Raw genomic sequence first — 15,997 nt, forward strand, 5'->3', positions numbered from 1 at the left:
TACGTCATGCAAAATTGTCATTTCTTTAATAAGACATTAACTATTTTTTCTGAGGCCCTCCAAGTACCTACAAATCCAAAATGTGGCCCTGCAAAGGGTTTGAGTTTGAGACCACTGCTATAAATGGTCAAAAGCAAGTGGAGGATCTTCCCTTCAAAGCTCCGGTGTATGCCTCAGGATCACATGGATACCTTCTTGGTCCAGTTTGATTATAGATTCCTCCGATGCAGGTTTCCTGGCTGCATCAATGCTAGAGCTTTGAAACGTAGCATCATTCCGAGAAGTAATACATTATTGAGCCCAGAGCAGTGTATCCACTACATCCATCATCAGGCTGCCCGGTGGTATAAATTAATATCTGATTTCTTGAATAAAAAATCAAAAAATAGTCTAAGGGACATTGGAGCAGCGAGATTAAACAGTATATTTCTGTGTCTCGTTGGCCACGAATTTGGACTTGGAGGATGAAATGTACAGCATCAGCATCTGTGAGACAAACTTGGTTTTTCTTGTTGCATAGGATTTTCTGGACCCCAGTGCATTTGCAAAAGTTAGTTCTAAATCTAATAGATGCTGGCACTGTCATATTGATATAAGGACATTGATACCTAATTTTTGGAAGTCGATATGGGGCCAAATTAATGTTGTATTTGGGTCATCAATTCCGTTGACTTATGAAGCAATAATTTGTGGTACTCTACTACATGTTAAACCTTCTTTGGATCTTTAATAATGATGGAAATTGCCATGCAGATGATAACACACAATTGGAAGAGTTATGATCAACTTAATTATACTTTCTGGTGGACGAGCTTATGTTCCAGTTATAAAAATGAAAGAATGAACGCTGAATTTTGGGGATATAGTAATGTATTTAAAATGGTGTGGAGCCCATTTGACATCATTTATTGCATCACTTTGGCTGTCATGTACCTTTTCTTTTTAGTTGATTTCCGTATGCATCCAGGGTGGGAGGGAGGGAGAGGGGGAAAGCATTATTATTTAATGAAATTATATATGTGTTTCTACTTTTATTGGTGAAAGGGAGAGGGGAGAAAATGATTGTTTTCAAAATATTTGTATATTTAAAGTGCTTTTCTTGATTCTTTTATGTTTAAATTCTTTGTAATGCACTGTTAATATTTGAAAAGATAATAAAGATTTTTTTAAAAAAACAAACCACCAGTGTTGGGGTTTGCAGACGCTCTCCTTTGGAAATGGCAGCAGGGAAGGAGTGCAGAAATAAAGGATATTTCAGTACAGCAGAGAGGTTCTGCTATGAATATCGGCATCCAGAGAATTGCTTGATTCTAGGCTTCCGACCTCAGAAATGACCTGCTTGAGGAAGTATGTTAGATGAGATGAGAGATTACGGCTGCACCGGATTTGTCCACAGTGGGTGCTCTTGCTGCTACTGAGTTTACTTTGGAACACCCAGTAACTTTCACGTAAAAAGACTATTTGGGAGGTGGTTTTAGGTTTGGGCAAAGCCTTAGGCCTTTGAAGTTCTGTGGTCTAAAGTCCAGGAACAGAAACAAACATTATGTTCAGGGAAAACTTGCTAAGGGTAAACGTACTTGGATATACATGTATATATATATTTTTTTTATCTATAACGGAAACAGTTTGTATTTGTTAAAGATGCCACTGATTTATGGAGAAAGTTGGAAACATTGAAAACTAGTACTAGGAACTTTGAATATTATCTACTTTCCCCAAATCTGTCATCTTTTTTTCATGAAAACATGTTCAGGAAGGATTTAATTTAATTTAATTCTTATATACCGCTAATAACCGTGAGGTTTCTAAGCGGTTTACAAAAATGATGCATTAAAGATACAATAAATAAAAACTAAATAAATAAGATAGGTACTTGGAAATTCCCTAACTGTCCCAAAGGCTCACAATCTAACTAAAGTACCTGAAGAAACAGTATGAAAAATAAAAATAAAAAGACAGAGGTAGAGATAGAGATAGAAATGAAATATTCCAACAAGTAATGAATAAATAATTTAAAGATAGAATTAAAATAATAATTAAAGTAAACAAAATAGAGATAAAAATAAGCAAAGAAAGAAACAGAAACACACTCCAAAAAAGCATCAAGATCTTTGACTTGTAATTACAGTGGTACCTTGGATTACGAGCATAATCCATTCCAGGAGCATGCTCGTAATCCAAAATGCTCGTTTATCAAAGCGAGTTTCCACATAGGAAATAATGGAAACTCGCTTTGATACAGTTCCCCCCCCCCCCCCCCCGATAACCGGCATCGCTCCCACCCCTCGCAAAGGCCCCCTCGCTCCAACCGGTACCCCCTCACCGTGCGAACCGGCCTCCCCCGTCAGTACAACTTAAATTTACCCACCTCCCCGTCTAGCACCAGCACCGGCACCGGCACGCAGGCACAGCTCATGTGCCTAGAAGATCTTCCGGCTTCGGTTCATAGACAAAGCGTGTCTTTGTCCTGGCGCGCTTTTGACCTGACACCTCCGGCTTCTGCCTGCCTTGAGCATGCATCTGGTCAAGTTTTGCTGAGCGACCGATTCACTACAGATTCTACATGCAAATGATCTGATTGGACGCACGCTCTATAGCGATCCCACTGATCGCTGTAAGAGCAATTGAAACGCAGGCACAGAGTATCTTTGTTGTTTATTGATGCAATTTACGCATGCCCTAGCTCTTCGCCCTTACTACGTAGCTAGTGGGAGGGGTTTATTCCCACACTAGTCTTATAGCCCGTTACATTAACGAGTGCTAGAATATATGTGTGTGTGTCTGTCTTTATTTTTTTTCTCTCGCCTTAGCCGCTTTCTGTATTTCTGTCTGTCTTTCTTTCTTTTTTTTTTTTCCTTGGCTGTCCACCACCACCCCTTGCCTGCTCCCCCTGTCCATTCTCCCTTCCTTTTACCTCCCCTGTGTCCTCCACCACCCCATCACTGCTCACCTTATCCAGCAGCAGCCCTTCTCCCTTTGTTTTACCTCCCCCTGTCCATCATCACCTCCTTCCTGCTCTCCCTGTCCAGCAGTAGGCTGCGTTCATTTTTCTGCCCCCCCTGTCCATCAGCACCTCTTCCCCTGTCCATGAACCCCTTTTCTGCCCCTCCATTTCCATGTGCTGCAGCATTTCCCTCCCACCCCACTTCCCTGTGCAGTATTTTCCTCCCCCCCCATACCTTCCTCCTTAACTCCATGCCCTACTATTCTCTCCCCTCCTGCTCCCTTTCCTCCTTCACGTTTCAAGCAAAGGGTCTAAACTTGCTATATTGTTTCCTCCATTTAAAAAACAATATGCAAGGAGAGCTTTGAAATGACTCCAACTGAACCTGTAAAGGCCGCCCGAAGCTCTCTCTCTCTCCCTCCCCTATTTACACCTGGTGTTAAATAATATGTGTTACAGAACTCATGCTCTCAGTATGATGCTGTCCGGGTTTGGCCGCCACGACATGCAGCCGCTGACAGCCACCGCGGCCGACATCCGCCTCAGGCAACCACGGCCGACATCCGCCTCGGGAGGAGGGAGAGAGAGAGCTTTGGGCGGCCAGCAGCCGCCACGGCCGACATCCGCAGAATTCATGCTCTCAGTATGATCTGGTCCGGGTTCGGCCGCCGCGGCCTGCAGCCGCCGACAGCCACCGCAGCCGACATACACCTCAGGCCGCCACGGCCGACATCCGCCTCGGGGAGGGAGGGAGAGAGAGAGCTTCGGGCGGCCAGCAACCACCGCAGCCGACAGCCACGGCGGCCGACATCCACCTCGGGGGGGAGGGAGAGAGAGAGCTTCGCGTGCATGCGCACTCCTACCTGCGGTGCCCTACAGCTCACAGAAAACAGGCGCACGCAGATGGGAGTGCGCATGCGCGGCTTAGCGTTTTATTATATTAGATGTCATTGGCGGCAAAGCACAATCGAGCTCAAAAGAAAGGAGGAGGGGTGGCTGCAGTTTACTTTTGCTGGCCCTACGAGCTGGACATTTTTTTTAAAAGGAATGATTGTGGCCGACGCAGCTAATTATTTTGTGCAGCCAGATTATTGAACAGAACATGCTTTAAACCCGCGGATTAAAACCACAGGCTCGCAATGGAAAAATTATGCTCTTACCTGTTAATTTTCTTTCCTTTAGTCACAGCAGATGAATCCAGAGACTGCTGAACTGAACTGCAGCCAAAACTATATGGAGGTCTCTACCATCCTCCTATGGTATGGCCAAATATCAGTGGCTCATTTCTCTAAACTGAGGATTTAATGCCACATAACTGAACGCACTCTCATTTCTGTATTAGTTGTCAAGCAGACTTACAATACGCCACTCTTGAAGTCTCCTCTCTCCAGAGAATACTCCGCCACAGAGCTTTACCAGAGAAATTGACTAAAAATGAAAACCTGAACAAAAGCTGATAGAATTTTTAAACTGTTTCATCAAAAAGACACAGACTGATATTTCTAGCTTAATGGAGGAAGCAGCTCTTTCAGAAGAAAGGCGATTTCCAGTGTACAAAAAAACAAAGGTTTGTATACTCAAGGTCACTTGTTCAGCACTTTGGGCCGATTTCTAATAAGAGCTCTCTGAGACTCTCACACGGTGGTTCATACATACTCGATAGGGAAAGCAGGCATTCCTTTCACACATCTAGTAAGTGCTTTGTAGGGCTTGACATTTTTTTGCTGAATTCGTGAAACTGGCCCTCACTGCTTTGTCTCCCCGATTCCCCCCTCCCAAACACAAAAGCCTATTTGACGGCACCATCAGTTTTCCCTTTATCCTCCCTCAGCTCAGTTCACATCACTCTGCTGTCTGATGAAATGGACTGTTGCATTTTAGAAAAGCAATTAAAAAATTTAACTCATAAATGAACTATTTTGAGGCATTTTGTTTTTAAATGGCACCAGCCATTGTTATTCATACAAAGTTGATATGCTGCTGGATACAGATTTTTTTTTTTTTTTTAGAAATGTAGTAAAACCATATTAAAAGTAACCTGGCAGAAGATTTTGGGGTTTTTTTCTGGCTCATCCGTTATTGCCACCTATATGTATATTTCCTTTTCACTTTCTTTCTAGTTTGCTTTTTCACTTTTCAAATTATTGAGGGACTGAGAAGGACATTTAACGTTGACATGATTACTGAATTTCTATATAACCAAAGCAAAGAGGTCAACAAAAATGTTTTATTTCTATTTCACAAAAAAAAAAAAAAAAATCATATTCGCGCTCTCTCAAACAATGTTAATTAAAGGAATCTATGACTTGAAAAATGTTAGGTACTGCATGTTCTGACTTAAGTTTAAAAATATTACGAAAGAAGTGTGGGACATTCAGGTTACCACAAATCACGTATGGTCACCACATGCCATCTCTCAAGGGCTCTTTATAACTTGAATCCAAATGAGCAAAACAGAACATTCTGGTAGAAAAAAGGGGGCCTCTGCGGTATGAAGAGAGAAACATAAGCAATTACAGCAACAAAGAAAACTTAGAAAAATCATTGAATCAATCTACCCAGATCAAAAGAGACAGTAAGGAAAAATTCACAAAAACAAGCAGCATAAAGAAAAAGAAATAAATGAACTTTATACCACTTTTAATTAAGGGGCCCTTTGACTAAAATTTAGGATATACTAATGGACATTAATTAGCATGTTTTAAAGTGTCATGTAGCCCACAAGAATATCAAGCAAGCACTAAGCTTTAGTAAAAAGGATCCTAATACATTTATTCCAATCAAGAAACTTATAAAGGAAATCCTCAAGCTGAGATATGTCCCGAAAAACCTGACTCCCTCGAGCAGTGTTCTTCAATGTAAGGCCCGGGGGCCAATGGAGACCTCCATGGAGGCCCCCGTCTATGTTTTTTCTCTACCTGTAAAGCACAGGACAAAAAGTGTGTGTGTGGGGGGAGGGGGGGGGAGAAGATCCATATGTTTGGAGAACAAGGCATTTCTCAACAGATGAAGAGTGCATTTGGAAATGCACATCTCTGAGGAAAATGAAACGTCTGGACTGGTGGGAATGTGACTCTCCTCCTTCAGCTCATTAGAATCCAAAGTGGCCCCAATGTAAAAATCTGGGAAGACCACTACCCTAGACGGCTCACCAAACATTTGTATGAAAATTTTAAACAACGTGGCCCAGCTTCAAATCTGTATAACCTTAGAGACATTTAGAAACGGATTTTCTTGCCACAAAAAGTTACTTTTTTATTACAAAATACGTATACTTTCAGGGCTAGATTCCCTAAATGGCGCCATTGTTGGTGGCCGCTGATCACGTATCACGTGACGGCGCCGTTTAGAGAATTGTGCCTCCGGCAAAAGGTAGGTACCAGAAGTGTAGGCCACATTTTCAAGGGCCACATTTCCGGTGCCTACTTTTGACGTGAATAGCACCTCTGGAGGCCACAACTACAATGGCACTAGGTGCGAGTCGGCACCTCCGGAGATGCAATTCCAGTGCTGGGGTTGTTGTTTTTTCCAGAGTCAATAGATGCCTTGAAATTCTTTTAAGTAGCGTTTTATATGGTGCTTTTTCACTTAACTTAGGCGCCTCAATGTCTTACCGTTATCTCTTGCATTAAAGGTAGCTGGTCACTAGAAGGGTAGTCCTAGAAGAGATGCTAACTGAAGATGATTACAGAAAGGCTATAGGATCTGAGATATCACTTCCTCTTTCTATGGTATTCAATATACCGTATATACTCAAATATAAACCGAGATTTTTGGGCCAAAAAATTGGCCCCAAAATGGGGGTCTTTATTTATATTCGGGCCAGCACCCAGAGCACATCTGCCCCCCTCCCGGACTTGTCGCAGGCCTCCGCCGGGCCGCCAGGTTCTGCATCGTCTGCCCTCCCTACCCTGTCCATTGTACCCCCCTCTCTGCTGCGTATCTTGAATCCCTAGTAGTCCAGAGGTATAGCAGGCAGGAGCGAGCTTTCCATGCTCCTGCCCCATTGCTAAACCAGTCAGTCGCTGCTGCAAGTTCTGGCTTCAGTGGTACCAAGCAGGAGTGTGCTTTGGTGCTGCTGCTTGGTGCCGAGTGGCTTCCTGAATGGCTGCGGCAAGTCTCACAAGAATTTGCGGGAGCCATTCAGAAAGCTGCTTCTGTTTGGTACTGCTGAAGCCAGAACTCGCGGCAGCGACAAACCGGTTTAGCAGCGGGGTAAGGGCGTGGCAAGCTCACTCCTGCCCACTACACCTCTGGACCACCAGGGATTCCAGGTAAGTGGTAGAGAGGGGGGTACAATGGACAGGGCAGGGAGGGGTGACAGGATGCACAGCCTGGAAGGAGGGACAGGATTGAGAGCCTAGCAGGGGAGGGAGGGAGGGAAGGGGGCTGGGTGCAATGCCCGGTAGGTAAGGGGACACTAGGTGCAGATCCTGGCAGGGCACTTGAATATTAAGCCGCCCAACATATTCGAGTCAACCATTTTTCCTCCTTCTTTGGGGGAAAAATGAGGGTCTCGACTTATATTCGAGTATATACAGTACTTTTAGAAGGTATAATAATACAATTGGGAAATACCAATAGCCTCTGCATTAGGAAATTGTAATATCCATTCTTCAATAGCTCAGTGGGACACAGAAGACTAATCCTAGCTAAGTTCAAGAACTAAAGATTCCTGAATTTATTAAGTTTCTCCACAGATTCATCCTGACTGAAGTAGCAAACTTATTTCATGCTGAAAGTCCTAGTAATCTGAAAATCAGGGCCTGAGATTCTAATCTTGAAACAGACATTTCTACTTGTCAAATCCTTCATGCTTATTCAGTTTACTCTCTATAGAGAAAAGAGAAATGTCTATCCAGAAACCACTAAGACAGATATCAACCTGGAAAACAATCTTCCAAATACCAATTAAGGAAATAGTACATGTTGCTGTACTAGCTGGAGATGACTCCAATACTGAAGAAGAAAAGTATGCAGCCTGATTCTCATCCGATAGTGTAGCAATGCCAGAAGCTGTCAGGGCACAGCCATTCCAGAGAAGTCTGGCAGCTCAATAGGGAATGTGTTTATTTCCAAAGGTCTGATATGCAGCCAATCGCACATAGTGTTGCTAAGAGGTTTACCTATTACAACTCAAACAAATTCACTGATCCCAAATGTGTGGAAAGGGGGGCTTAACAATGACCCGGACAACTGAGAGGGGTCTATGTTCAAAACTACCACAAGTGTTGACATGCGTTTAATGCTGGGTAAGTGCAAATTATTGTCATCCAATGCTCAAATGATCTCAGCGTGGGTTGTAAATTGCGCTGAAACCATTAACGCAGGCCATATTAAAATGCAGTCAGTACCCACCCTGCAGTCATAATGGGGAGGGGGGGCACCCTCTCTCATATGTTTAGTATGGAAAACGTTTTACCAAGTCCAGTAAAATAAACACAGATGATCTCTAATCAGAAAATAATGTTATCTATTGAAGAACTAAGGTCAGTACTGGGCAGCCTTGCACGGTCTGTGTCACATATATTCAGTTGAGGATGGGTTGGGATGGTTAAGATGAGATGGAGTGAGCTTTGACGGAGACTCCAGTAGATGCACAGTACCGGGCAGAGCGTTGGGTTTCTGGCCCAGAAACATCTAAGAAAAAGAACAATTTAAATTAAGGGCTCCTTTACAAAGGTGTGATAAGCATTATAGCACGTGCTAAATATTAGAACTTACTAACCACACGCTAAATGCTAACATGTGCATGTTAGTCTATGGGTGCATTAGTGGTTAGCACGTGCATATATTTAGTGCGAGCTAAAACGCATAGGGCACCTTAGAAAAACAGGGGGTTAATCACTGAAATTATAGAGTGTACGTTTGGGAAAAATGGACCATTCGGGTCTTTATCTGCTGTAGTTTACTATGTTACGACGCTAGTGAGAGCATGTGTAATCTCCTGGATTCAACAAACTATTCATTCTTATATCAGCAACTCCATAATTTGCTCAGGATCTTATTATGAGGTGAATCCTCTGTGTTGTCCTGTCTTATCCAGACAGTAAACTTCAAGTAGGAGCAGGGATTGAGCACTGTGCTTCTCTCTGTAAAGCGTCACACGCATCTGGCATAATACACTAAAATCACAGTAGTGAACTGGGGCAATGCGATGTGCTTCAGCTCATCAGGGGAAACAGTGTGGCAAGAATGAGAATCTTAGAGGACAGGAACGTGCAACTTGGCTGTACAATATATCAGCCCCCAATCACACACCATCAGGAAGAAACAAAGATAATGACCCCCCCACACACACCAGTCCCCTAAAATACAACCCCCAAATCCTTCTTCCCCTCCCACAAGAAAAGAGATAGCCAACCCCCAAATCTCACCCTCCCATGAAAGTCAAAACAAACAAGAACCCAGGACGAAGACAACCCCCCCAACAAAAGAAAGACAACCCCCAAATCCCTCTTCCCCACCTACAAGAAAAGAAACAACCAACCCTCAAATCTCACCCTCCCATGAAAGTCAAAACAAAAAAGAACCCAGGAACAAAGAACCCTTCCCCCCCGAAACAAAAGAAAGACAACCCCCAAATCCCTCTTCCCCACCTACAAGAAAAGAAACAACCAACCCCCAAATCTCACCCTCCCATGAAAGTCAAAACAAACAAGAACCCAGGAACAAAGACAACCCCCCCAACAAAAGAAAGACAACCCCCAAATCCCTCTTCCCCTCCCCCAAGAAAAGAGACAACCAACCCCCAAATCTCACCCTCCCATGAAAGTCAAAACAAACAAGAACCCAGGAACAAAGACAACCCCCCCCAACAAAAGAAAGACAACCCCCCAAATCCCTCTTCCCCTCCCACAAGAAAAGAGACAACCAACCCCCAAATCTCACCCTCTCAGAAAGTCAAAACAGACAAGAACCCAAGAACAAAGACAACTCCCCCGAAACAAAAGAAAGGCAACCCCCAAATCCCTCTTCCCCACCCACAAGAAAAGAAACAACCAAACCCCAAATCTCACTCTCCCATGAAAGTCAAAACAAACAAGAACCCAGGAACAAATACAACCCCCCAAACAAAAGAACGACAACCCCCCCAAAAAAAGAAAGACAACCCCCCAAATCCCTCTTCCCCTCCCTAAGAAAAGAGACAACCAACCCCCAAATCTCACCCTCCCATGAAAGTCAAAACAAACAAGAACCCAGGAACAAAGACAACCCCCCAAACAAAAGAAAGACAACCCCCCAAATTCCTCTTCCCCTCCCTAAGAAAAGAGACAACCAAACCCCAAATCTCACCCTTCCATTAAAGTCAAAACAAACAAGAACCCAGGACCAAAGACAACCCCCAAACAAAAGAAAGACAACCCCCCAAATCCCTCTTCTTCTCCCCCAAGAAAAGAGACAACCAACCCCCAAATCTCTCCCTCCCATGAAAGTCATAACAAACAAGAACCCAGGAACAAAGACAACCCCCCAAATCCCTCTTCCCCTCCCCCAAGAAAAGAGACAACCAACCACCAAATCTCACCCTCCCAGAAAGTCAAAACAAACAAGAACCCAAGAACAAAGACAACCCCCCGAAACAAAAGAAAGACAACCCCCAAATCCCTCTTCCCCACCCACAAGAAAAGAAACAACCAAACCCCAAATCTCACTCTCCCATGAAAGTCAAAACAAACAAGAACCAAGGAACAAAGACAACACCCCAAACAAAAGAACGACAACCCCCCAAACAAAAGAGAGACAACCCCCCAAATCCCTCTTCCCCTCCCTAAGAAAAGAGACAACCAACCCCCAAATCTCACCCTCCCATGAAAGTCAAAACAAACAAGAACCCAGGAACAAAGATAACCCCCCCCCCAACAAAAGAAAGACAACCCCCAAATCCCTCTTCCCCTCCCACGAGAAAAGAGACAATCAACCCCCAAATCTCACCCTCCCAGAAAGTCAAAACAAACAAGAACCCAAGAACAAAGACAACCCGCCGAAACAAAAGAAAGACAACCCCCCAAAAGAAAAGAAAGACAACCCCCAAATCCCTCTTCCCCACCCACAAGAAAAGAAACAACAAAACCCCAAATCTCACTCTCCCATGAAAGTCAAAACAAACAAGAACCCAGGAACAAAGACAACCCCCCAAATCCCTCTTCCCCTCCCCCAAGAAAAGAGACAACCAACCCCCAAATCTCACCTTCCCATGAAAGTCATAACAAACAAGAACCCAGGAACAAAGACAACCCCTCAAACAAAACAAAGACAACCCCCAAATCCCTCTTTCCCTCCCCCAACAAAAGAGACAACCAACCCTCAAATCTCACCCTCCCATGAAAGTCAAAACAAACAAGAACCCAAGAACAAAGACAACCCCCCGAAACAAAAGAAAGACAACCCCCAAATCCCTCTTCCCCACCCACAAGAAAAGAAACAACCAAACCCCAAATCTCACCCTCCCATGAAAGTCAAAACAAACAAGAACCCAGGAACAAAGAACCCCTCCCCCCCGAAACAAAAGAAAGACAACCCCCAAATCCCTCTTCCCCACCTACAAGAAAAGAAACAACCAAACCCCAAATCTCACTCTTCCATGAAAGTCAAAACAAACAAGAACCCAAGAACAAAGACAACCCCCGAAACAAAAGAAAGACAACCCCCCAAAAGAAAAGAAAGACAACCCCCAAATCCCTCTTCCCCACCCACAAGAAAAGAAACAACAACACCCCAAATCTCTCCCTCCCATGAAAGTCACAACAAACAAGAACCCAGGAACAAAGACAACCCCCCAAATCCCTCTTCCCCTCCCCCAAGAAAAGAGACAACCAACCCCCAAATCTCACCTTCCCATGAAAGTCATAACAAACAAGAACCCAGGAACAAAGACAACCCCTCAAACAAAACAAAGACAACCCCCAAATCCCTCTTTCCCTCCCCCAACAAAAGAGACAACCAACCCTCAAATCTCACCCTCCCATGAAAGTCAAAACAAACAAGAACCCAAGAACAAAGACAACCCCCCGAAACAAAAGAAAGACAACCCCCAAATCCCTCTTCCCCACCCACAAGAAAAGAAACAACCAAACCCCAAATCTCACCCTCCCATGAAAGTCAAAACAAACAAGAACCCAGGAACAAAGAACCCCTCCCCCCCCCCGAAACAAAAGAAAGACAACCCCCAAATCCCTCTTCCCCACCTACAAGAAAAGAAACAACCAAACCCCAAATCTCACTCTTCCATGAAAGTCAAAACAAACAAGAACCCAAGAACAAAGACAACCCCCCGAAACAAAAGAAAGACAACCCCTCAAAAGAAAAGAAAGACAACCCCCAAATCCCTCTTCCCCACCCACAAGAAAAGAAACAACAACACCCCAAATCTCACCCTCCCATGAAAGTCACAACAAACAAGAACCCAGGAACAAAGACAACCCCCACAACAAAAGAAAGACAACCCCCAAATCCCTCTTCCCCTCCCACGAGAAAAGAGACAATCAACCCCCAAATCTCACCCTCCCAGAAAGTCAAAACAAACAAGAACCCAAGAACAAAGACAACCCCCCGAAACAAAAGAAAGACAACCCCCCAAAAGAAAAGAAAGACAACCCCCAAATCTCTCCCTCTAAAACAAAGAAAACAGAAAAGACAACCTACATCCCCCCTCCATCCTCCTAAAACAAAGACATCCAGCTCCCAAATTCCTCCCTCGCCCCCCTCCCCAAGACAACCCCCAAATCTCCCCGTCAAGAAAAGCGCAAAAGAAAAAGACGACTAATTTGAAAATCTCTCCCTCCCAGGACGCCCCCCACACAGAAGCGCAAGTGAGGCCCCTCCCCCTACCTTCCTTCACTCCGGGCAGCTTGGTCTGATCGATGCTGGTATCGGCCATGGTTCCGGAAGGCGCGCGCTCCCCTGCTCGAGACGGGACGGGGCAGTCCTCAGCCAGAAAGGGCAGCTACGGGGCCCGAGAGCGGCCAGAAAGGCGGCGGCGGCGGCGGCCGCGAAGAGCCGGAGTCCGGCGTGGAGCCGGCACGCGCGCCTGCGCGAGGCTCGCAGCTGTGGCGGCGGTTGGTTATCCTCTCTACGCGCGCGAACGATATGCAAATTAGGTCGCCTTGCATCTGCTTGAAGCGTAGTAGGAGCCGCTTCTGTGGGGGGTGTTTGGGTGCCCCTCCCGTTATTGACTACACTTCACTGTGGTCCTAAGTTTTAGCACCCCACAATCATATGATAAACATGATAAAGTACCTAATGTAAACCACTTAGGCTATAGGTGCTATAAAAATAATTCAATAAATCATTTGGAAAACTTGGCTCCTAGGGCTTCAAGTGTTTTCTCACACCTGTCCTGGGCCTGCTCTGCTTTTCCACATATTTACAAGGAAACATGGGAAATAGGTTTGCAGAGGGTGGGGCCAACACATGCAAATCTAGCTCATGCATATTCATTGTGGATATCTTGAAAACCGGAATGGCTGATACAGAATGACTGACTTGAGAAATCCTTTGAAGCAATTGCTGTTGCTCACAGTGGCATAATAAGGGGGGTAAGGGAGCGGTCCGCCCCGGTCGCCATCTTGCTTGGGATGCGAGCATCCCCCCTCTCATTCCTCCCCCTGCCGCACGTGCGCCCCTTCCCCCATATCTTTAAAACTGCCCGTGTTGGCTTTGGCGCTCTCTCTGATGTCATTTCCAGGGCCCGCACCTAGGAAATGATGTCAGAGAGAGCGCCAAAGCTGACACGGGTAGTAAGTTGGTGGCTGCTCACGCCGAAATTAAAAAGGTACAGGGAAGGGGCGCGTGCGTGCGGCAACGGAAGGCAGGGAAGAGGGTGGGGGAGGGACGCCGCTACCTCAGGTGTCGCTCACCCTTTCTAGGCCACTGATTGCTCATACTACTATTTATAATTTCTATAGTGCCGAAAGGTGTACGCAGCGTTGCACATTAAGCATGCAGTGAGTAGGCAGTCCCTTCACAGAAGAGCTTGCATTCTAATTTGGACAAATAGAACATACAGTAGTTAGAGAGTTTCTTGCAGAGAGAATGATAGGACGGACATAGGTATCTTATGGTGAGTGGGAGATCGGAGTTGAAAGTAGAGAATGATACAGTGGAAGTTATCCACGGGTAGCCGCAGGTAACCCGCCAAAACGGTGGAGGGCGGGAAAGGTGCTCACCACCACGTGAAGCAGTGAATGGCCTTATCCCCACAGTTAAGGGAGGGAACATGCGCGGTCACCGATCGCGTGCAGCCCTCTCCCTCCTTCCTACCTACCCACTTGATTCTATCTATCTCCCTCCCTCCCCTTTAACTTCGCGGCGTGTTTTAAGGTTTCAGACGTTGAAAGCCGCCGGAGCGTATGTGTAGTCGCGCGCGTGTGTGCGCAGAAGCTTCTCCTCTGATGCAACTTCCGGATGCATTAGAGGAGAAGCTTTTGCCCACATATGCACGTGACTGCACGAACACTCCGGCAGCTTTCAACAAGTCTGAAACCTTAAAACGTGCCGAGAAGGTAAGGGGAGGGAGGGAGATGCATGGACCACGCAAGGGGTGCCGAAGGGCAGTGAGGTGGCGAGTGGGAAGGGTGGATGCTACGGGGATGGGGCGGTGAAGGGGACAGTGGTCCGGTGACGGGGGACAGATTTTTTCCCCGTGGCATTCTCTAGTTGAAAGCAACATTGAAAAAGTGGGCTTTTCAGCTTGGATTAGAATACTACTACAGTACTACTATTTATCATTTCAAAAGCGCTACCTGACTCATGCAGTGCTGTACATTAAACACGCATGAGAGAGTCCCTGCTCGAAAGAGCTTCCGATCTAATTTGACACACAAACATGCCAAATAGGGTGAATCTATGTGCGAATACTGCACTGCAAGAGACAGAGCCTGACGTAATGACTATATATACTGTTCAGATTCACAAACCACACTAAAGGACTTTTTTTTTTTTACCAACACTTAGCACTTGCTAACAGTATTAGCCTGCAGCATGGCCCAATTTTTTCCCTATAGAGGTCAAGAATCGGTCAGTGGTTCCCATACCTGATCCTGGAGGCACCCCTGCCAGTCAGGTTTTCAGGATATCTTCAATGAATATCAGTGGTGTAGCGAGAGTGAAAGGTGTCCAGGGTGGTGGCGGCTCTCCGCCATCTTATCTGTTTCAAGTTTATTAGGTTTTTATATACTGCCTATCAAAGTTATCTAAGCAGTTTTACAATCAGGTACTCATGCATTTTCCCTATCTGTCCTGGTGGGTTCACAATCTATCTAACGTACCTGGGGCTATGGAGAACTGAGTGACGTGCCCAGGGTGAAAAGGAACAGCGCAGGGTTTGGTACTATGGATTACTATTTATATGTATCTAAGTCCAATGCCATTTTCTATCACTACTGGATAGAAACATAGAAAAAAGAAACATAGAAAGATGACGGCAGAAAAGGGCTATAGCCCATCAAGTCTGCCCACTCTACTGACCCACCCCATTAAGTCTGAGTACTAATGACCTAGTTCCTTAACTCGACCCTCGTAAGGATCCTATTAGGGCATCCCATTTATTCTTAAAGTGTATGGCTGCTTGTGGGACCATCTGATGATGGCTAGAGCCACTACTGACCAGCCCTGCTCTCTTCTCCTTTCTTTTACCTCATTGTCTCGGTCTTTGTTGCTTTCTCATTCTCTTCCTTTATCTGGCCCTTAGCTGACCGAGGCACTGAAGCATGGAAAAAAAGTGTCAGGAAGTTTACGCTGGCACAAAAGAAAAAGAATGTGTGTTATTTACCAGCGGTCTCATTTTATGCTAATGCAGCTGCACATTTTAACAAATCTAGCCCCTGGCCTGAATGATTTCTCCTATGTTCTCTGATTTCTCACCGTTTCAGATCTGCTACTAGACACAGGGCTCAGAATAGATGCAGAAAGTTCAAAGCTTGACTGTAAAATCCTTTTTACAAATTCATAAGAATACCAGTTTATCTGAAGTTCTTACAGTGACGGAATAACATCATTTGTATTTTCCATTAATTTTGGGTACCGAAGGTATGGTACCAAATACACAATTAG

At 45.1% G+C, this 15,997-nt stretch overlaps 1 protein-coding gene across 3 annotated transcripts in view; it reads right to left on the reverse strand.

Annotated features, from left to right (window-relative positions):
* Nucleotides 1-13,135, reverse strand: part of CCDC50 (coiled-coil domain containing 50) — a 53,267-nt gene extending 40,132 nt beyond the window's left edge. The window contains exon 1 of one of the 3 annotated variants that reach the window (XM_033958689.1): nucleotides 12,776-13,135. In XM_033958689.1, the coding sequence (XP_033814580.1) occupies nucleotides 12,776-12,824 (49 nt within the window). In that variant the 5' untranslated portion in view covers nucleotides 12,825-13,135. The remainder of the gene's footprint in view (nucleotides 1-12,775) is intronic. The other 2 variants (XM_033958690.1, XM_033958688.1) reach the window with 2 other exon arrangements.
* Between the last annotated feature and the right edge of the window lie 2,862 nt (nucleotides 13,136-15,997).

The sequence above is a fragment of the Geotrypetes seraphini genome, chromosome 9 (assembly GCF_902459505.1).
Source record: "Geotrypetes seraphini chromosome 9, aGeoSer1.1, whole genome shotgun sequence".
In the NCBI taxonomy this organism is placed as follows: Eukaryota; Metazoa; Chordata; class Amphibia; order Gymnophiona; family Dermophiidae; genus Geotrypetes; species Geotrypetes seraphini.